Here is a 13,241-nt window from a genome sequence, read left to right as displayed (position 1 = left end):
CTTCGTGTAATTATAATAACCCTAATAGGACTACTTTCGAAAAAAAAAAAAAAGGAAACGGCCCAGAGGGCTATACTACGAGAGCTATGACTGATAGTTTTCTATATATATATATATATATATATATATATATATATATATATATATATATTCATCTCATCTATGGGATCGCATTCGCGCGCTGTTTCTTTGTCTCTGCGTGTAGTACAGTTAAGAGAGCCAGTTTAAGGGCGGAGAAGAAGAAAGAAGAGAAAAGCAAAAACTGCAGCGCCGTGGTTTTAAAGCGCACCCGTGGTAGAGAAACGGAATGCGATATAAGCGTGCGTAGCCATGATACACACACGACAAACTGCCTTACAATATTTAGACTTGAGGGAAAGCTTCGTTAGCAAACGATAGCACGGCAATCAGCACTCGAATATAATTATAACCCTAATACTAATTGTAAATATTCATCTCATCTATGGGATCTAATGCGCGCGCTGTTTCTTTGTCTCTGCGTGTAGTAGTTGAGAGAGCCAGTTTAAGGGCGGAGAAGAAGAAAGAAAAGAAAAGCAAAAACTGCAGCGCCGTGGTTTTAAATCGCAGCCGTGGTAGAGAAACGGAATGCGATATAAGCGTGCGTAGCCACGATACGCACACGACAAACTGCCTTAAAATATTTAGACTTGAGGGAAAGCTTCGTTAGCAAACGATAGCACGGCAATCAGCACTCGAATATAATTTTAACCCTAATACTAATTGTAAATATTCATCTCATCTATGGGATCTAATGCGCGCGCTGTTGCTTTGTCTCTGCGTGTAGTAGTTGAGAGAGCCAGTTTAAGGGCAGAGTAGTTGGAAGGCATACTTTCTAGGAAAAATGGCCGCTCAAGGAGAAGAGCGAACTCGAGCGGCTTTAGAGGCTAGGAAAACTGCCTTAAAATATTTAGACTTGAGGGAAAGCTTCGTGAACAAACTATAACACGGCAATCAGCACTCGAATACGACGAGAGAAATTACTGAGACGTGGAAAATTCCCTTGAAAAAAAAAAAAAATAATAAAAAAAAAAAATAATAAAAAAAAAAAAAAAAAAAACGAAGACAATCCTCTCCTAAATGCTTTACGGGCAACGTCGTTGTTCCCTTCCAAATATTCGATGAGGCATTTTAGCTCCGGTCCGGCAAGTTGCTTTTCAGTGAAGTCTTCCGCGCTTATTATTCCAGGAAAGACGTCATCATCTTTGTTGCCTTGCCGGGGCAGATCAATGGGGGCGCATGATAAGCAGTCGGCATTAGAGTTTTTTCGTCCGGATTTATATGCAGTGGTGGAATTCTATTCTTCCAGTCTGAGGCTCCACCGCGCCAGCCGTCCTGAAGGGCCCTTTGAATAAGCTAGCCAAAACAACGCGTTATAGACGCTGACGACTTTGAACGGCGTGCCTTATAGATAAGCCCAGAATTTCGCTATAGCCCAAATGATGGCGGTGCATTCCTTTTTGGTTGTACAATTATTACCCTTTCTTTTGACACCGACTGGCTAGCGTAAGCTATGATCCATTCAAGTCCGTCTTTCCGCTGGACAAGGACTTTATCGAGGCTTAGGCTTCTGGCGTCATTCTAAATTTCTGTATCGACGTCCTCATCGAAGTGCGGAAGTGCCGCTGGTGACTGGATGCGTCGTTTGATTTCCTGGAATGCGTCGGCTAGCGGTGTTGCCCACTTGAACTTGACATCTCACTTCGATGCTCAGCAATGCGTGGAATGTCCTTGACAAAGGACCTGTAGTATGCACACATGGCAAGAAATCTACGCACTGCCTTCTTGTCGATGCACCGTCGTAACTTTGCAATGGCAGCTGTCTTTTGCGGGTCGGGGCGGATTCCTGATTTGCTGTTGACGTGGCCAAGGACAAGAAGTTCATCGTAAGCGAAGTGGCACTTTTCTGGTTTCAGAGTGAGCCCTGATGTCTTGACGGCCTCTGGTACTGTTGCGAGCCACCAAAGGTGATTGTCCAATTTTCAGGTGAAGATGACAACGTCGTCTAAGTAAACAAGACAGGTCTTTCACTTCAATCTTGCTAACACCATGTCCATCATGCGCTGGAACGCTGCAGGCGCCGAGCACAGTCCGAGTAGCATGAACTTGGACTCATAGAGGCCGTCTGGCGTGATGAAGGCGGTCTTTTTGCGATATCTTTGGTCGACTTCTATTTACCAGTAGCCAGACTTGAGCTCCACCGACGAGAAGTATTTAGCAGAGCCGATCCAATGCGCCCTCTATCCGTGGGAGTTCTTTGTCTTGTTCAGGTGACAATAGTCGACGCAGGAACGCAGGGTTTCGTCCTTTTTCTTCACCAAGACCGCAGGAGATGCCCACGGGCTTGACGACTGCTGTATGACGTCGTCGTGTAGCATTTCGTCGAATTGTTGCCTTATAGCTTCGCGTTTCCGTGTTGTGGCTACGTAAGGGCTCTAGCGGAGTGCTCGAGCGCACTCTTCCGTTGTGATGCGATTCTCTGCGATTGGGGTTCGTCGAATTCTCGACGACGTCGAAAAGCAGTATTTGTATCGTCGGAGAAGACGTCTTACCTGTAGCTGCTTACTCACGGGGATTCTTGAATTTATGTCGACGTCTAGTTCAGGAACCATGGTCGTCGGAGCAGATGCGGCAGGATCAGAGAGGACAAACATATTGCTGGTTTATAAAATTTCCGCGATGCATGCGATCGTCGTTCACCTAATGACGTGCTTGAACACCTGACTTAGGTTGGTCAGCATCACTTTCGCTTTTCCTCCATGCAGTCGAGCGATCCCTCTTACGACACCAATTTCACGATCAAACAGTAGACGTTAATCACCCTCTATGACGCTTTCTACACCTGCAGGTGATTCTGTACCGACGGAAATAACCATGCTGGAGCGAGGCGGGATGCTCACTTCATTTTTGAGCACACTCAAGGTGTGGTGACTACGACAGTTCTCTGGTGGTATTGCTTCATCTTCTGAGTTCATGTCGATGATTGCGCCGTTCTAGTTCAGGAATTCCACGCCGAGAATAATATCTTGTGAGCACTGTTGGAGGATAACGAATGTTACAGCGTAAGTCCGGTCATGAATGGTAATTCTTGCCGTGCACATTCCAGCTGGCCCTTATTAGCTGCCCTCCTTGTCCATTAGCTGCCCTCCGTTTCCATGTAGCCTTAAGGTTCTTCAACTGGGAGGCAATGAGTCCACTCATGACGGAGTAGTCGTCTGCTGTACCCACTAAGGCAGTGACTGCATGGCCATGGAGAAGCACATCGAGCTCGGTCGTTCTTTTGTCTTGCTCTGCAGTTAGGTCTTGGAGTTGAATCTCGGGTGCATCGTGCTGACCTAAAGGTAGAACGTCGCATCGTCAGGTAGTTTTCGGCGTATTTTCGACTTTCAGAATCCGTTGGGATGGTATCGCCTCGTTGATGTGTCGTCGAGCTAGATCTTGGAGTGTTGCCGTCGTCAGCGGTTGATTTTCAGCATTTCAACGTACAGCAACACCTCTATTGGGTACTGCTTTTAATTTTCCCCATATATACTTGTGGACCGACTGGGCCATTGTATCATACCCGGCGCTGCGGTGAGAGATAGCGGCCTCGTGACGGCTAATGGAACCGTCGCCGAGAACTTCACTGAATGGCGTCGAGGTAGTCAGCAGTGGGACCAGGGCATTCCCCAAGCTGTGGACACGGCGGGTTGACCGCGAAGCCTCGCAGTCCCAAGTCGCGTTATGGGCATCGGCGGTACGCAAAGCCGGCTTCGGCGCCATCGAGGCAGAGCGGACGGTGGTTGGAGGCTAGCCAAATGTCTGTCTTCATCGGACCCTTTCGCTGGTCGACAGGTGGGCGGGTTGGCGGCAGTGGCGGCGTCTGGCAACGTAATTGTGGCGTCATGGGGCACTGGCGCGTGCGCGGTGGGGGAATCTGGCGGTGGGCGACGGCGGCGTAAGTCATCGTTTCCGGCTGAGGCTATGGCGATGGCGGTTGCAGTTCAGTAACCCCAGTGATCGCTGAACCTGTTCTTTAACGATGTCGGCGGTTGAGGACACCTAAGGCCGCGACCTTGGAAAGAGATTATGCAGGTCCTCGGGAACGACCACTCTGATGGTGTCTCGCAAGTCGTCGCTGCTGAGTACTTGAGCGTCGGTGTAGTTTCGGCGGGTATGTTGCCTTGTCCGCATATCGAGCGTCTCCTGAATGGTTGTGGCTTCGGAGGCATATTTAGCAACAGTCTTGGGCGGGTTGCGTATAAATCCGGTGAACAGCTCTTGCTTGACACCCCTCGTCAAGAAGGAAACTTTTGTCTCTTCTGGCATTTCTTTGTCGGCGTACCGGAAGAGACGGGCCAACTCCTCCATAAAGATTGCGATCATCTTGTGACGACGCTTGTGAATGTCTGAAGGAAGCAGCTCCGGAATAGGCTCCACGTCGTTGAGATGGCCTTTCCATTTTCGAACCACGTCCTGGAGGTGTCTTGCTATGCCGAAAAGACATGTCACAGCTTGTCGTCGCTGTTTCAGCTGTTAATGTAGCGACCCTATCCTACGTATCATGCTAGCTTTCCGAGTCCTCGAATGTTGAACTGCGGAACGTCGATGGCTCCCTGGGCTGCTGCAGCACGATCGGTGGTCACGGCACTGGGGTTGTCGTTGTAGCTGCTGTCGTAACGGTAGACTGCCTGGTCTTCTCATGCAAAAGTCCGAGCACTGCGCCCCGCCTCTGCAGTCGGCGACTAGCTCGCTGGTCTTTGGCGACATTGGTGTTGTTTTCGTGGCTCGGGCTTGGCACATAGCCTTGCCGGGATGTTCGGTAGATGAACGAACTAGCACTTCCACTACATGAGACGTAGTAGTGCCCTTGAAGAAGGCAGTAAAACTGTAATGGACTAAACTAGCATTTTATTGGCAACTTGTGCCCACAAAAACAAGTTACACTCAAAACACAGCGATAGCGACAAATACGGTCGGCGATCTTCAAAATTTGATCTGTCGATGAAGTGCGTCGGCTTTTATACATGCGCCATCGAAGGTTCCAGAGTAATTGTTCACGCCAGCGTGTTTTTGCGAAAGTTCTATCCAATTCTCATGGGATATGCAATGAGATTACACAAGCTTCGGCGAAAACAGACAGCAGATAAAACCATCGATAGCTTTCGAGAAACTTCCCATACAGTCGGGCTCGTTCTGCGGTGTGCGATAACACTTTTCAGACGGTAAAATTGATCAGACAGAAAAGATAAATAAGTACACGTGACAATATACAAGAAGCATGCATGCCAATGCGATTGTGGTCTCAACAGGGGCGAAATTTAGCCCTTCTAATGAACGATTTCATAGACGAAGGAATGCTGAACATTAGCATATTTTGATACTTCTGATATGAACTCCTCTAAATAAAGGTATTATGAAATCTATTATTTCACATATGTTTTCTGGGAGGCGGTCGGGGTGCTAGATGCAAAGCAGTCGTTTAAGTAAGTCAGGCAACACTTAGCATCGAGATCAACCTTTCAACATTGTCATTAGGCACAGGTGCATTGCTATGATTCGTGGGCTCCACTCGCACCTAACATAGATACTATATTTAAAAGGTTTCCCATCTCATGTTTGTTTATTTTGTTTATTACAGAGCAGGACACATATTTTATCAGCTGGAATGGCGAGAAACAGATGTGGGCTCATGAAAGCAGTTTTGATATAGGCGCATACTGATTGTAGGGTCTCTTTCTGACATAGTCTACATCATGACAAGTGCAGCGCTCCGCTAGGTAATTTGCGTAAGAATAGATATTCACAATTTCCTCCAAAAACCATCAGACAAATTTGTACTTAACAGCTAGAGTACACACTACCAATAGCGCATGCTCTTGGCTCTAGGAGCGCGTAAACACTCTTGCGGATTTCATCAAGCATTTTAACCAGCGGAAGACATAAACCTGCGTGAAAGGGTTTTAGATAGTAATATTTTCATCGCTGTTTTATTCTTTCTTACTTCCAATAATTCTTACCTTAAAGCCGGTGCCACAAGATGCTTAGTACAGGGTGAGAAAGCAAATGGCTGTTTGAGCGGACCACTTCCCATGAGGTAGCCAGGTTTGTTACAATTCTTGGCATCTCCGACACCATCGAGATCCACGCCTATGCTGTGAACAAAGAAACAGTAGTGGTATAAGCATTCTACATAGGACATTTCAGGATGTTCAGCAGCATGTATTCGCACTCAGTATTATGACTTGTGGATGGCCATTAAACCACACGGTTTACGTGCGATTGTGTTCATATTTCACCTTGCAGTTCACGGATGACGCTTAGTTACAAAAGCAAGATCTATCCAAGTCGGTGCCAATGTTCGCCAATTTTCGATCTTATCAGTGCAACCCTTTTCAGAATCTATTGTTACCTTTAGACAGCCGCACACAGTTTATCCTGGAGTGATATTGAAAATGTGGGCCATTGAAGCTGCCAACTCCGAATCAGAACCAAAATTTATTATTAGAAGTTGGGTCAAATGCCACCAATCGAATGGCAGCAAAGCCCCGTAGTGACTGCACGGCACAAAAAAGAACTGCTCTTTTAAAACTATCGCTACACGCATAGCTCCCGCTTTCACATTTGTTATGTGCGGTCTTCCTACTGATGCTCGCTTCTGTATGTGAAGCCATCAATCCAGGAGAATGCCGGCAACTACCCAGAGGTATTCTTTTCGCGACAACTGAAAGGCACAAAAAGAAATTCGCTTGCCAATTTATGGTCAACGCAGATCACGCTGAGAACGGCTTGCTGTCGTAACTTCGCACCAGTAGAATTTAACTTACATGTTTTTTCGGCATGTCATTGTTGCAGCCAGTAAAACAGCCACCCTCCTTACATTACCTACGCCCCTCAAAAAAGTTCTGTAATTTGTTTCATGATGAAATATCCCTGTTAAAACGTCTGTATGCGATTCCAATTGTTTTGTATGTTCTTGCATTCTGTAATATTGCCATAAAATCGTGCGGGAAACCTAACAAATTAGTGGATTACCTACGGAATGTTTCGTTAAAATTTGCGCTCAAATGCGACATTAGCTTCTGTAGGAGAAAGTGCCTGCAAAAGCGCATGTTTATCTTGTGATGCAAACAGCTTTTTATAGGAATGATAGTACGTTTGGCTTGCTGGTACAAAATGTCGGAGCAATAGTGCAAACATGAGGGAGAAACTGTTTTGTTCTGCTGCCTTCTCTGTCCCTCTGTGAAGCGTGCGCCATTGCTTTGACGTTTTTTCTGTTAAGGCTGTGCCTCTCTAGATGAATACAAATTATAATATTAAAAGGGTTTAAGATTTTAGACATCTTTACGGCAAAAGTATACTCTGAAGAAGAATAAACCACCTGGTGTCATTGCATGTAACTATTTATCACGTGTATAACAAAGAAGAAAAGAATGAGGAACGCGGCCCGATGTTCCCAATAAGCTATGTATTAATCCATATTGACCAAAACTGAGTTAGTCCAACTACTATCTGAGACGCAGTGTTGAGCGAACTTTTCCGAGATCCTAGGTACAACAGCAATGCTAATGACCTAAACGTTCCCAATAATGACGCAATTCAAGTGGTTTTTTACGGAAATGATATGTTCATGACGCAAGTGCAATGCTATGTTTAAGCAAATGTAGCATGTCTGGCAAGCACAACATATTGACGGAAATATTACTGGCATTGTTGTACGTTTTGCTGTGGTATTAAGTAATGGGTAATAAACTTTTGCTAACTCCAAAAGACGCCAGTAGCCAGAGCCTACTACCTAGTGCAACATATCTTCAGTTAGGCCGGCGATGCTAGACTACAGGTTGACGATGACACTCGGTCACTCGTTACGAAAACGTCCAGGCTTCATGATAACGATGGTGTGACGACATATTAATGATGTCATGTGGACGACAAAGTGGCGACGATGACATGTGACGATGAAATGACGACGACAAATCGATGATGAAGGAATGACGACAACGATATAACGATTGAATGACGACAAGAGAGTGACGACGGCGGAAGGTTCCCGAGAATCAATGCATGAGGTTTATGGGCTGATGACGGCTGACTGAAATGCCGATAACTGCATAATTACGGTGGAATGGCGGTCGCATGAATACATGAAGACGACAAATTGATATAGATTGTTGACGGGGATCAAATGAGAAAAACAGCTTGTGATGAACGAATCACCACAAGGAAATAGAGACCGTGAAAGGAAGATAATGGAATGACAAGGACGGAGTGAGGAGAGCAGATGCACGACAGCCAAGTGGCGACGACGGAACAACACCGGCATGTTAACAAAACAACATATTGAAAATAATGAAGGTGATACGAAAAAAATAGATCAAATAACAACGAAAGAACGACGGCGATGGCGTGATGACGAAAGTGTATTATATCGGAACTAACGTTTGAGCTTGAATAGGTCATCTGCCAAACTTTCCCCCTCCCTTTGCACTATATTCGGTAAAAGCATGTGCTATACCTGCACGAAGAAGGAACTACGAAGGCGACGTGACTACGGCACTGTCTCTGTCACGGAGTTCAAGTGTGCGGTTGCGCAGCTAATCACGCACCCGAGACCGCCTCGTTACGTATTAACTGGTACTTGTGTGCGCTAACACGAGATGACATTCGCCAACTGCCTTGACACGATACATACTCTGTTGAACATAAACAATGGCCCAAGTTCTTCTGCAATTGGCTAGATAGCAGAAACCGTATCCCAGCCAGCACCGGAAAAGTGTGTGGGAGGACCAAAGGAGGCCTAGTTTTTAGAAAAACATTACGACGTACTAATTCACGATGATGCGGAATCGTAATGTGGTTAGCATTCGAGCAATGTAGCGGCGCATAATATTTCTTTAAGTCAAGCTTATTTAGCATATGTACTTGTCATTCCTGGATTTTGGTTCCTTCGGCCACATTTTACATAATCCTACATCCTTGCAACTTGCTTTGAGCTTATCAGTCAAGTTTAAAGTTAGCTCAGGAGCCGACGCCGTTGTTATTCCAGAGCACATGTACCGGCAGCTGCTTGGATACTTTCGTCAGCATTCAGAGGGCTGAAGCAGCAGCAGCTCTCTGTCATTGGCGTAAATGAAGCGGATTTGTCAATACGCCACAAGGCTGCAGAAGCAGACATCGTGGTCGTGGATGGCCTTGAAGTCTCTTGTGAAGGAAGCGAGCGAAAGCCTAGGTATGGTCAAACGTTTTGCTCAAGTGAACATCAAGGAGAGTAGAACGGCCAATGCAAAATGTGAGTTCTCAAAACATTTCACTAGTCTGGAAAACGCATGCGCGTTCTTATTTTGATAGTGTTATTTCTCATCATCGGGCACTTGCAGCGTAAATCGGTAAGGTGAACCCCTATAAGATAGAAAAAAAAACTTTATTGTTCTAAAGGATTTTGTGAGAATTGTAGTTGCCCCTTTAGTCTAGGGTATCACAGTCCTCGGCCGCCTGCTTTATCTAGTCTAGGAAGGATTGTTGTCCCGCCAGGTCTAAGCTGATTGGCTGTGTCGCGCATTTCTCGTTTGTCTGGCTTGTTTATCGAAGTGGTGTGGTTCACGTCCCATGTAATGCGTTGTAGTGTTGATATGACGTCCACCGGAAGTCTACCTTATAGCGAGGGGGAAGATGGCATTTTGGGGTTTAAGTGAGGGGGAATATCCCGGCCCAAAGTACATTAACAAAATTACAGCGGGCAAGGAAAGCGACTAATGTAGGCTGTGTTCGCAAAGAGGGACACTAACACTGATAATGTGGGAATGCACGTCACTCCCGTGTTCTCATCCCGCTATGAGTAGCAAGACTGACTGGACCGCCTGGCTCAGGTCCGGGGGCGTCGATGGACAGCTTGTACTGGTCGACAGGGCGAAGAAGGCCAAGTAGGCTCAGAGGCTCAGGGCCTCACTTGAGGCCGATCCCCTCAGCCACCTCCCCCTTTCAATAATGTTTATCACCACCACCGCACCACCACCACCCGTCTGAATTTTACACCAGCTAGCGGCTTCCACTCCACTGAGTTTTGCATGAGAGGGAGGGTATGTTTTTATGATTGTGCACTGAGAAGCGCAAATGACTCGGGCATACTTGGGATTATGCTTATTGGGGTGGCTTCCCAGCACCGTGCGGTTCGAGTCTGCCGGGTAATAATCCCTCGGGCTAGCGAATCCCCTATATTGTTCCCCTCTCGGCCTGTATGGCGTGGACACCGTATGATCTGGTGACGATGAAAGGGTTTGTATGTAATACTGAGAAACATTTTTGACCCCGTGGCCCCTGAGAAGCATGTCACATGCTTCTTGTGAGTCTGTGATTATGGTGACGCTCTTGCGCATGTGTTCCCCATGAGCAAGGGCCATTGCCACGGTAAAAGTTTTGGCAGCTGCCGTTGTCCCTGGCTTGACAGTTGCCTATAAATTCGTGTTGCGATTGCGGGTCGACGACTGCCACTGTATACGTCTTGTTCTTTTGTGTATCGCTGCCATTTGGGTGTATTTTCGGATACGCGGCTGCGTTCGCAAGCTTTCTTATCCAACTAAGCCCTCATATGGCATGTGAGAGGGACTCCGATTACGAAAACGTTAGGATATTCTGGACAGCGGTATTGTAACGAGTTGAACCGGGCATCTAGTAGAAACATTCAAAACCTTGACTTTCTAGTAATTCGAAAGCAAGGCACAAATTTCCCCATATTGCCCAAAATCTCATCCCAGAGCTTCTTTACGTACGTAAAAACTGCTAATTACAGTCACTTCCGTGACTGTGACAGCATATCCGTGCTGAGAAGCTTAAATCTAGATTGTAACTATTCAAGCAGAATTTCGAAGTACGTTTGAGTAAGGATAGTCATACAAGCAAAGCTGTACAACAATTACACGATCAAATAAGTAAATGTTACTTGTAGCGCTACCGCCATAGCAGAGGCAATGACAATGGCGTATGCTTGGCACGCCGGGCAGTGTAGTTCTCGTATTAAACGGTACGAATATTCACTTCTCTGTCGCCAAAGTTTTTATTTTTTGTGTTTTCTGGATTCCATGCTTTATTACATACTGAGATGATTCACTCCAACCTTACTTCACGCCACGGCAGCCGCATTTCGATGGGGGCGAAATGCGAAAACACCCGTGTACTTAGATTTAGGTGCACGTTAAAGAAACCCAGGCGGTCGAAATTTCCGGAGTCCTCCACTACGGCGTGCCTTATAGTCAGAAAGTGGTTTTGGCACGTAAAACCCCATAATTTTTAACCTTACTTCATGGGCACTGACCAGCACGTGCATATGACTGGCACAGCTTTTATCCATTAGAATATGCCTTATTGGCCTCTTGCGCATGAAGAAGTAAAAGGAGGCATTTGATTTTCAATTTAGATTTCATATCACTCGTTACAGCAGCAACGAAAGCTTGCGATGACGCCTATGCAGCTTGTATTAAACATGTACAACATCTCAATGTACGAAAAGTGCTGACAGACTCCACTGTGACGGTGGGCGTTGCATTCCTTGCACTTCTCTGTAAACCACGCTAAGTTACACACTCATGTACCAAAGTAACCAACAAATTGTCAGCTTGAACAGCCATAACCAGCGCACAACGCTGTCCCTTATGCAAATCGAATATAGTTTATTGTGCCCATCATAGAGAAGCTCTGAGAAAACTTACGCGTGTACAATCACCTTGGCAAGCTTGTTCACTGCGAGGAAGACGCCGTCATCAGGTACCAAAGCAATATTGCGTTCTGTGCACATGCTACCTTTTATTGCAAAACCTGGAATAGCGATACAATGGGGAAAAGAAAAGTTAAAGACAGCGTTCAAGGATGTAAAATAAACTTTTCACACAAGGCATCGGATAAATGGTACTCTATATGTACAGGTGCTCAGCAGCGTCTCAGAGCAATAATTTACATATCAAAAGTGACCCCGTGCACCTTCTAGCTATGCATGAACACAGGAGACAGGGAACGCCGACGTCGCCCTATTGTGCTGCGCGTTATAGCGCTATGGTACGTTTGTACAAAGTAGAGCCACTGCCGTAATCCAACCCAGCATCACCACAGCACGTGGCTTACCTCAACATCTCCTAAACAACATTTCATATAAGAAAATTACAGGAGGAAACCTCCCCAAGGAATCGTTGCCTGCCCAAGCAACATGTGGACATTCTTTATCCACATGTGACGCCGTGCCTCTGTGACTGTATTTTTCAGAACTCGCTATGTGAGCTGAGTTTCCGTACGTCTCTAGATTTATTGCGAGCTCTAGGTAGCCAACAGCATGAAACATTAGTTTAATATATTTAAGCGAGCATGGCTTTCAACCTTATACTCAACGGCGTGCCGGAAATCGTTCGATATGATTCGGAGCAAACTCAATTTACAAATACAAAATCCGATGTACTTTTGTAAGGTGTTACAAAATTGCTATGCTTAATATCAAGAGAGCTCATCAAGATGGATCCATGTTAGCTCAGCTGTCGCTGCCTGTATTCTGATAGCTTTCGTTCAATTACTGTGGAGACAAAAACATTGGCATATGTTTCTGTTGAACAAGGCAATTCAGATCTATTGTATGATTATTGGCCGCGATGAGAGCGCATTGTTGGCTATTTGATTGTAGATAATAATGTATGACGTGTCAGAGTTTTTGATCGAAATTTTCGATTATCAGCATTCCTACAGCAAAATTTCGCCAGTATTTCTTGCCAAATTTAGACGAAATGTTGACATGAACTCATACAAAATAACCTTTGCGAGATAGGCTTGGTAGCTCTTGAAATGTTCTCAATAAAGTAGGGCACAACTTCAACCTTGATTCAAGTAAGCCCAGTATAAGAACTTTTGAGCTCTTGCAAGAAAAGGACGAAGTGATCCTGTTGTTGAGTGTTTGTCCTGCGTCACCAGGATTATCTGCTTATTCTCGTTTTGTTTTGTACCGGAAACACTGTTCCCTGCTCGACTGGGATGGAAGTGGAGGCACCCGAAATCTCACCTGATCTAGCGGTGTCCGCGTCGGCAGTCTCAAGGAAGCGGAAATCAACCCCTTGAGCGACAGCGAGGCTACCTTCATAGACTCGACCCAGAGGGATGACAGCTGGTACTTCGACTACGTGACTGTCCTGAGTAAGAAAGCAAAGCGGCGGACGTTCAGGGCCTCTGTGGACACATATACCAGGAAGAAAACGCTGAGTTCCCCGAGTACACCA

The 13,241-nt window shown here is 45.9% G+C and overlaps 1 protein-coding gene across 1 annotated transcript in view; it reads right to left on the bottom strand.

Moving 5' to 3' along the window:
- LOC140219564 (venom metalloproteinase antarease-like TserMP_B) overlaps positions 1–13,241 on the bottom strand; it is a 129,407-nt gene that overhangs the window by 55,070 nt on the left and 61,096 nt on the right. Inside the window, exons 6-7 of the mRNA XM_072289451.1 lie at positions 11,700–11,805; positions 6,018–6,152 (exon numbers count right to left, since the gene is read on the bottom strand). Coding sequence (XP_072145552.1) covers positions 6,018–6,152; positions 11,700–11,805 — 241 coding nt within the window. The remainder of the gene's footprint in view (positions 1–6,017; positions 6,153–11,699; positions 11,806–13,241) is intronic.

The sequence above is a fragment of the Dermacentor andersoni genome, chromosome 7, assembly GCF_023375885.2.
Source record: "Dermacentor andersoni chromosome 7, qqDerAnde1_hic_scaffold, whole genome shotgun sequence".
In the NCBI taxonomy this organism is placed as follows: domain Eukaryota; kingdom Metazoa; phylum Arthropoda; class Arachnida; order Ixodida; family Ixodidae; genus Dermacentor; species Dermacentor andersoni.
The sequence above is the reverse complement of the archived record's forward strand: the minus strand, read 5'-3'. Positions and strand labels throughout refer to the sequence as shown.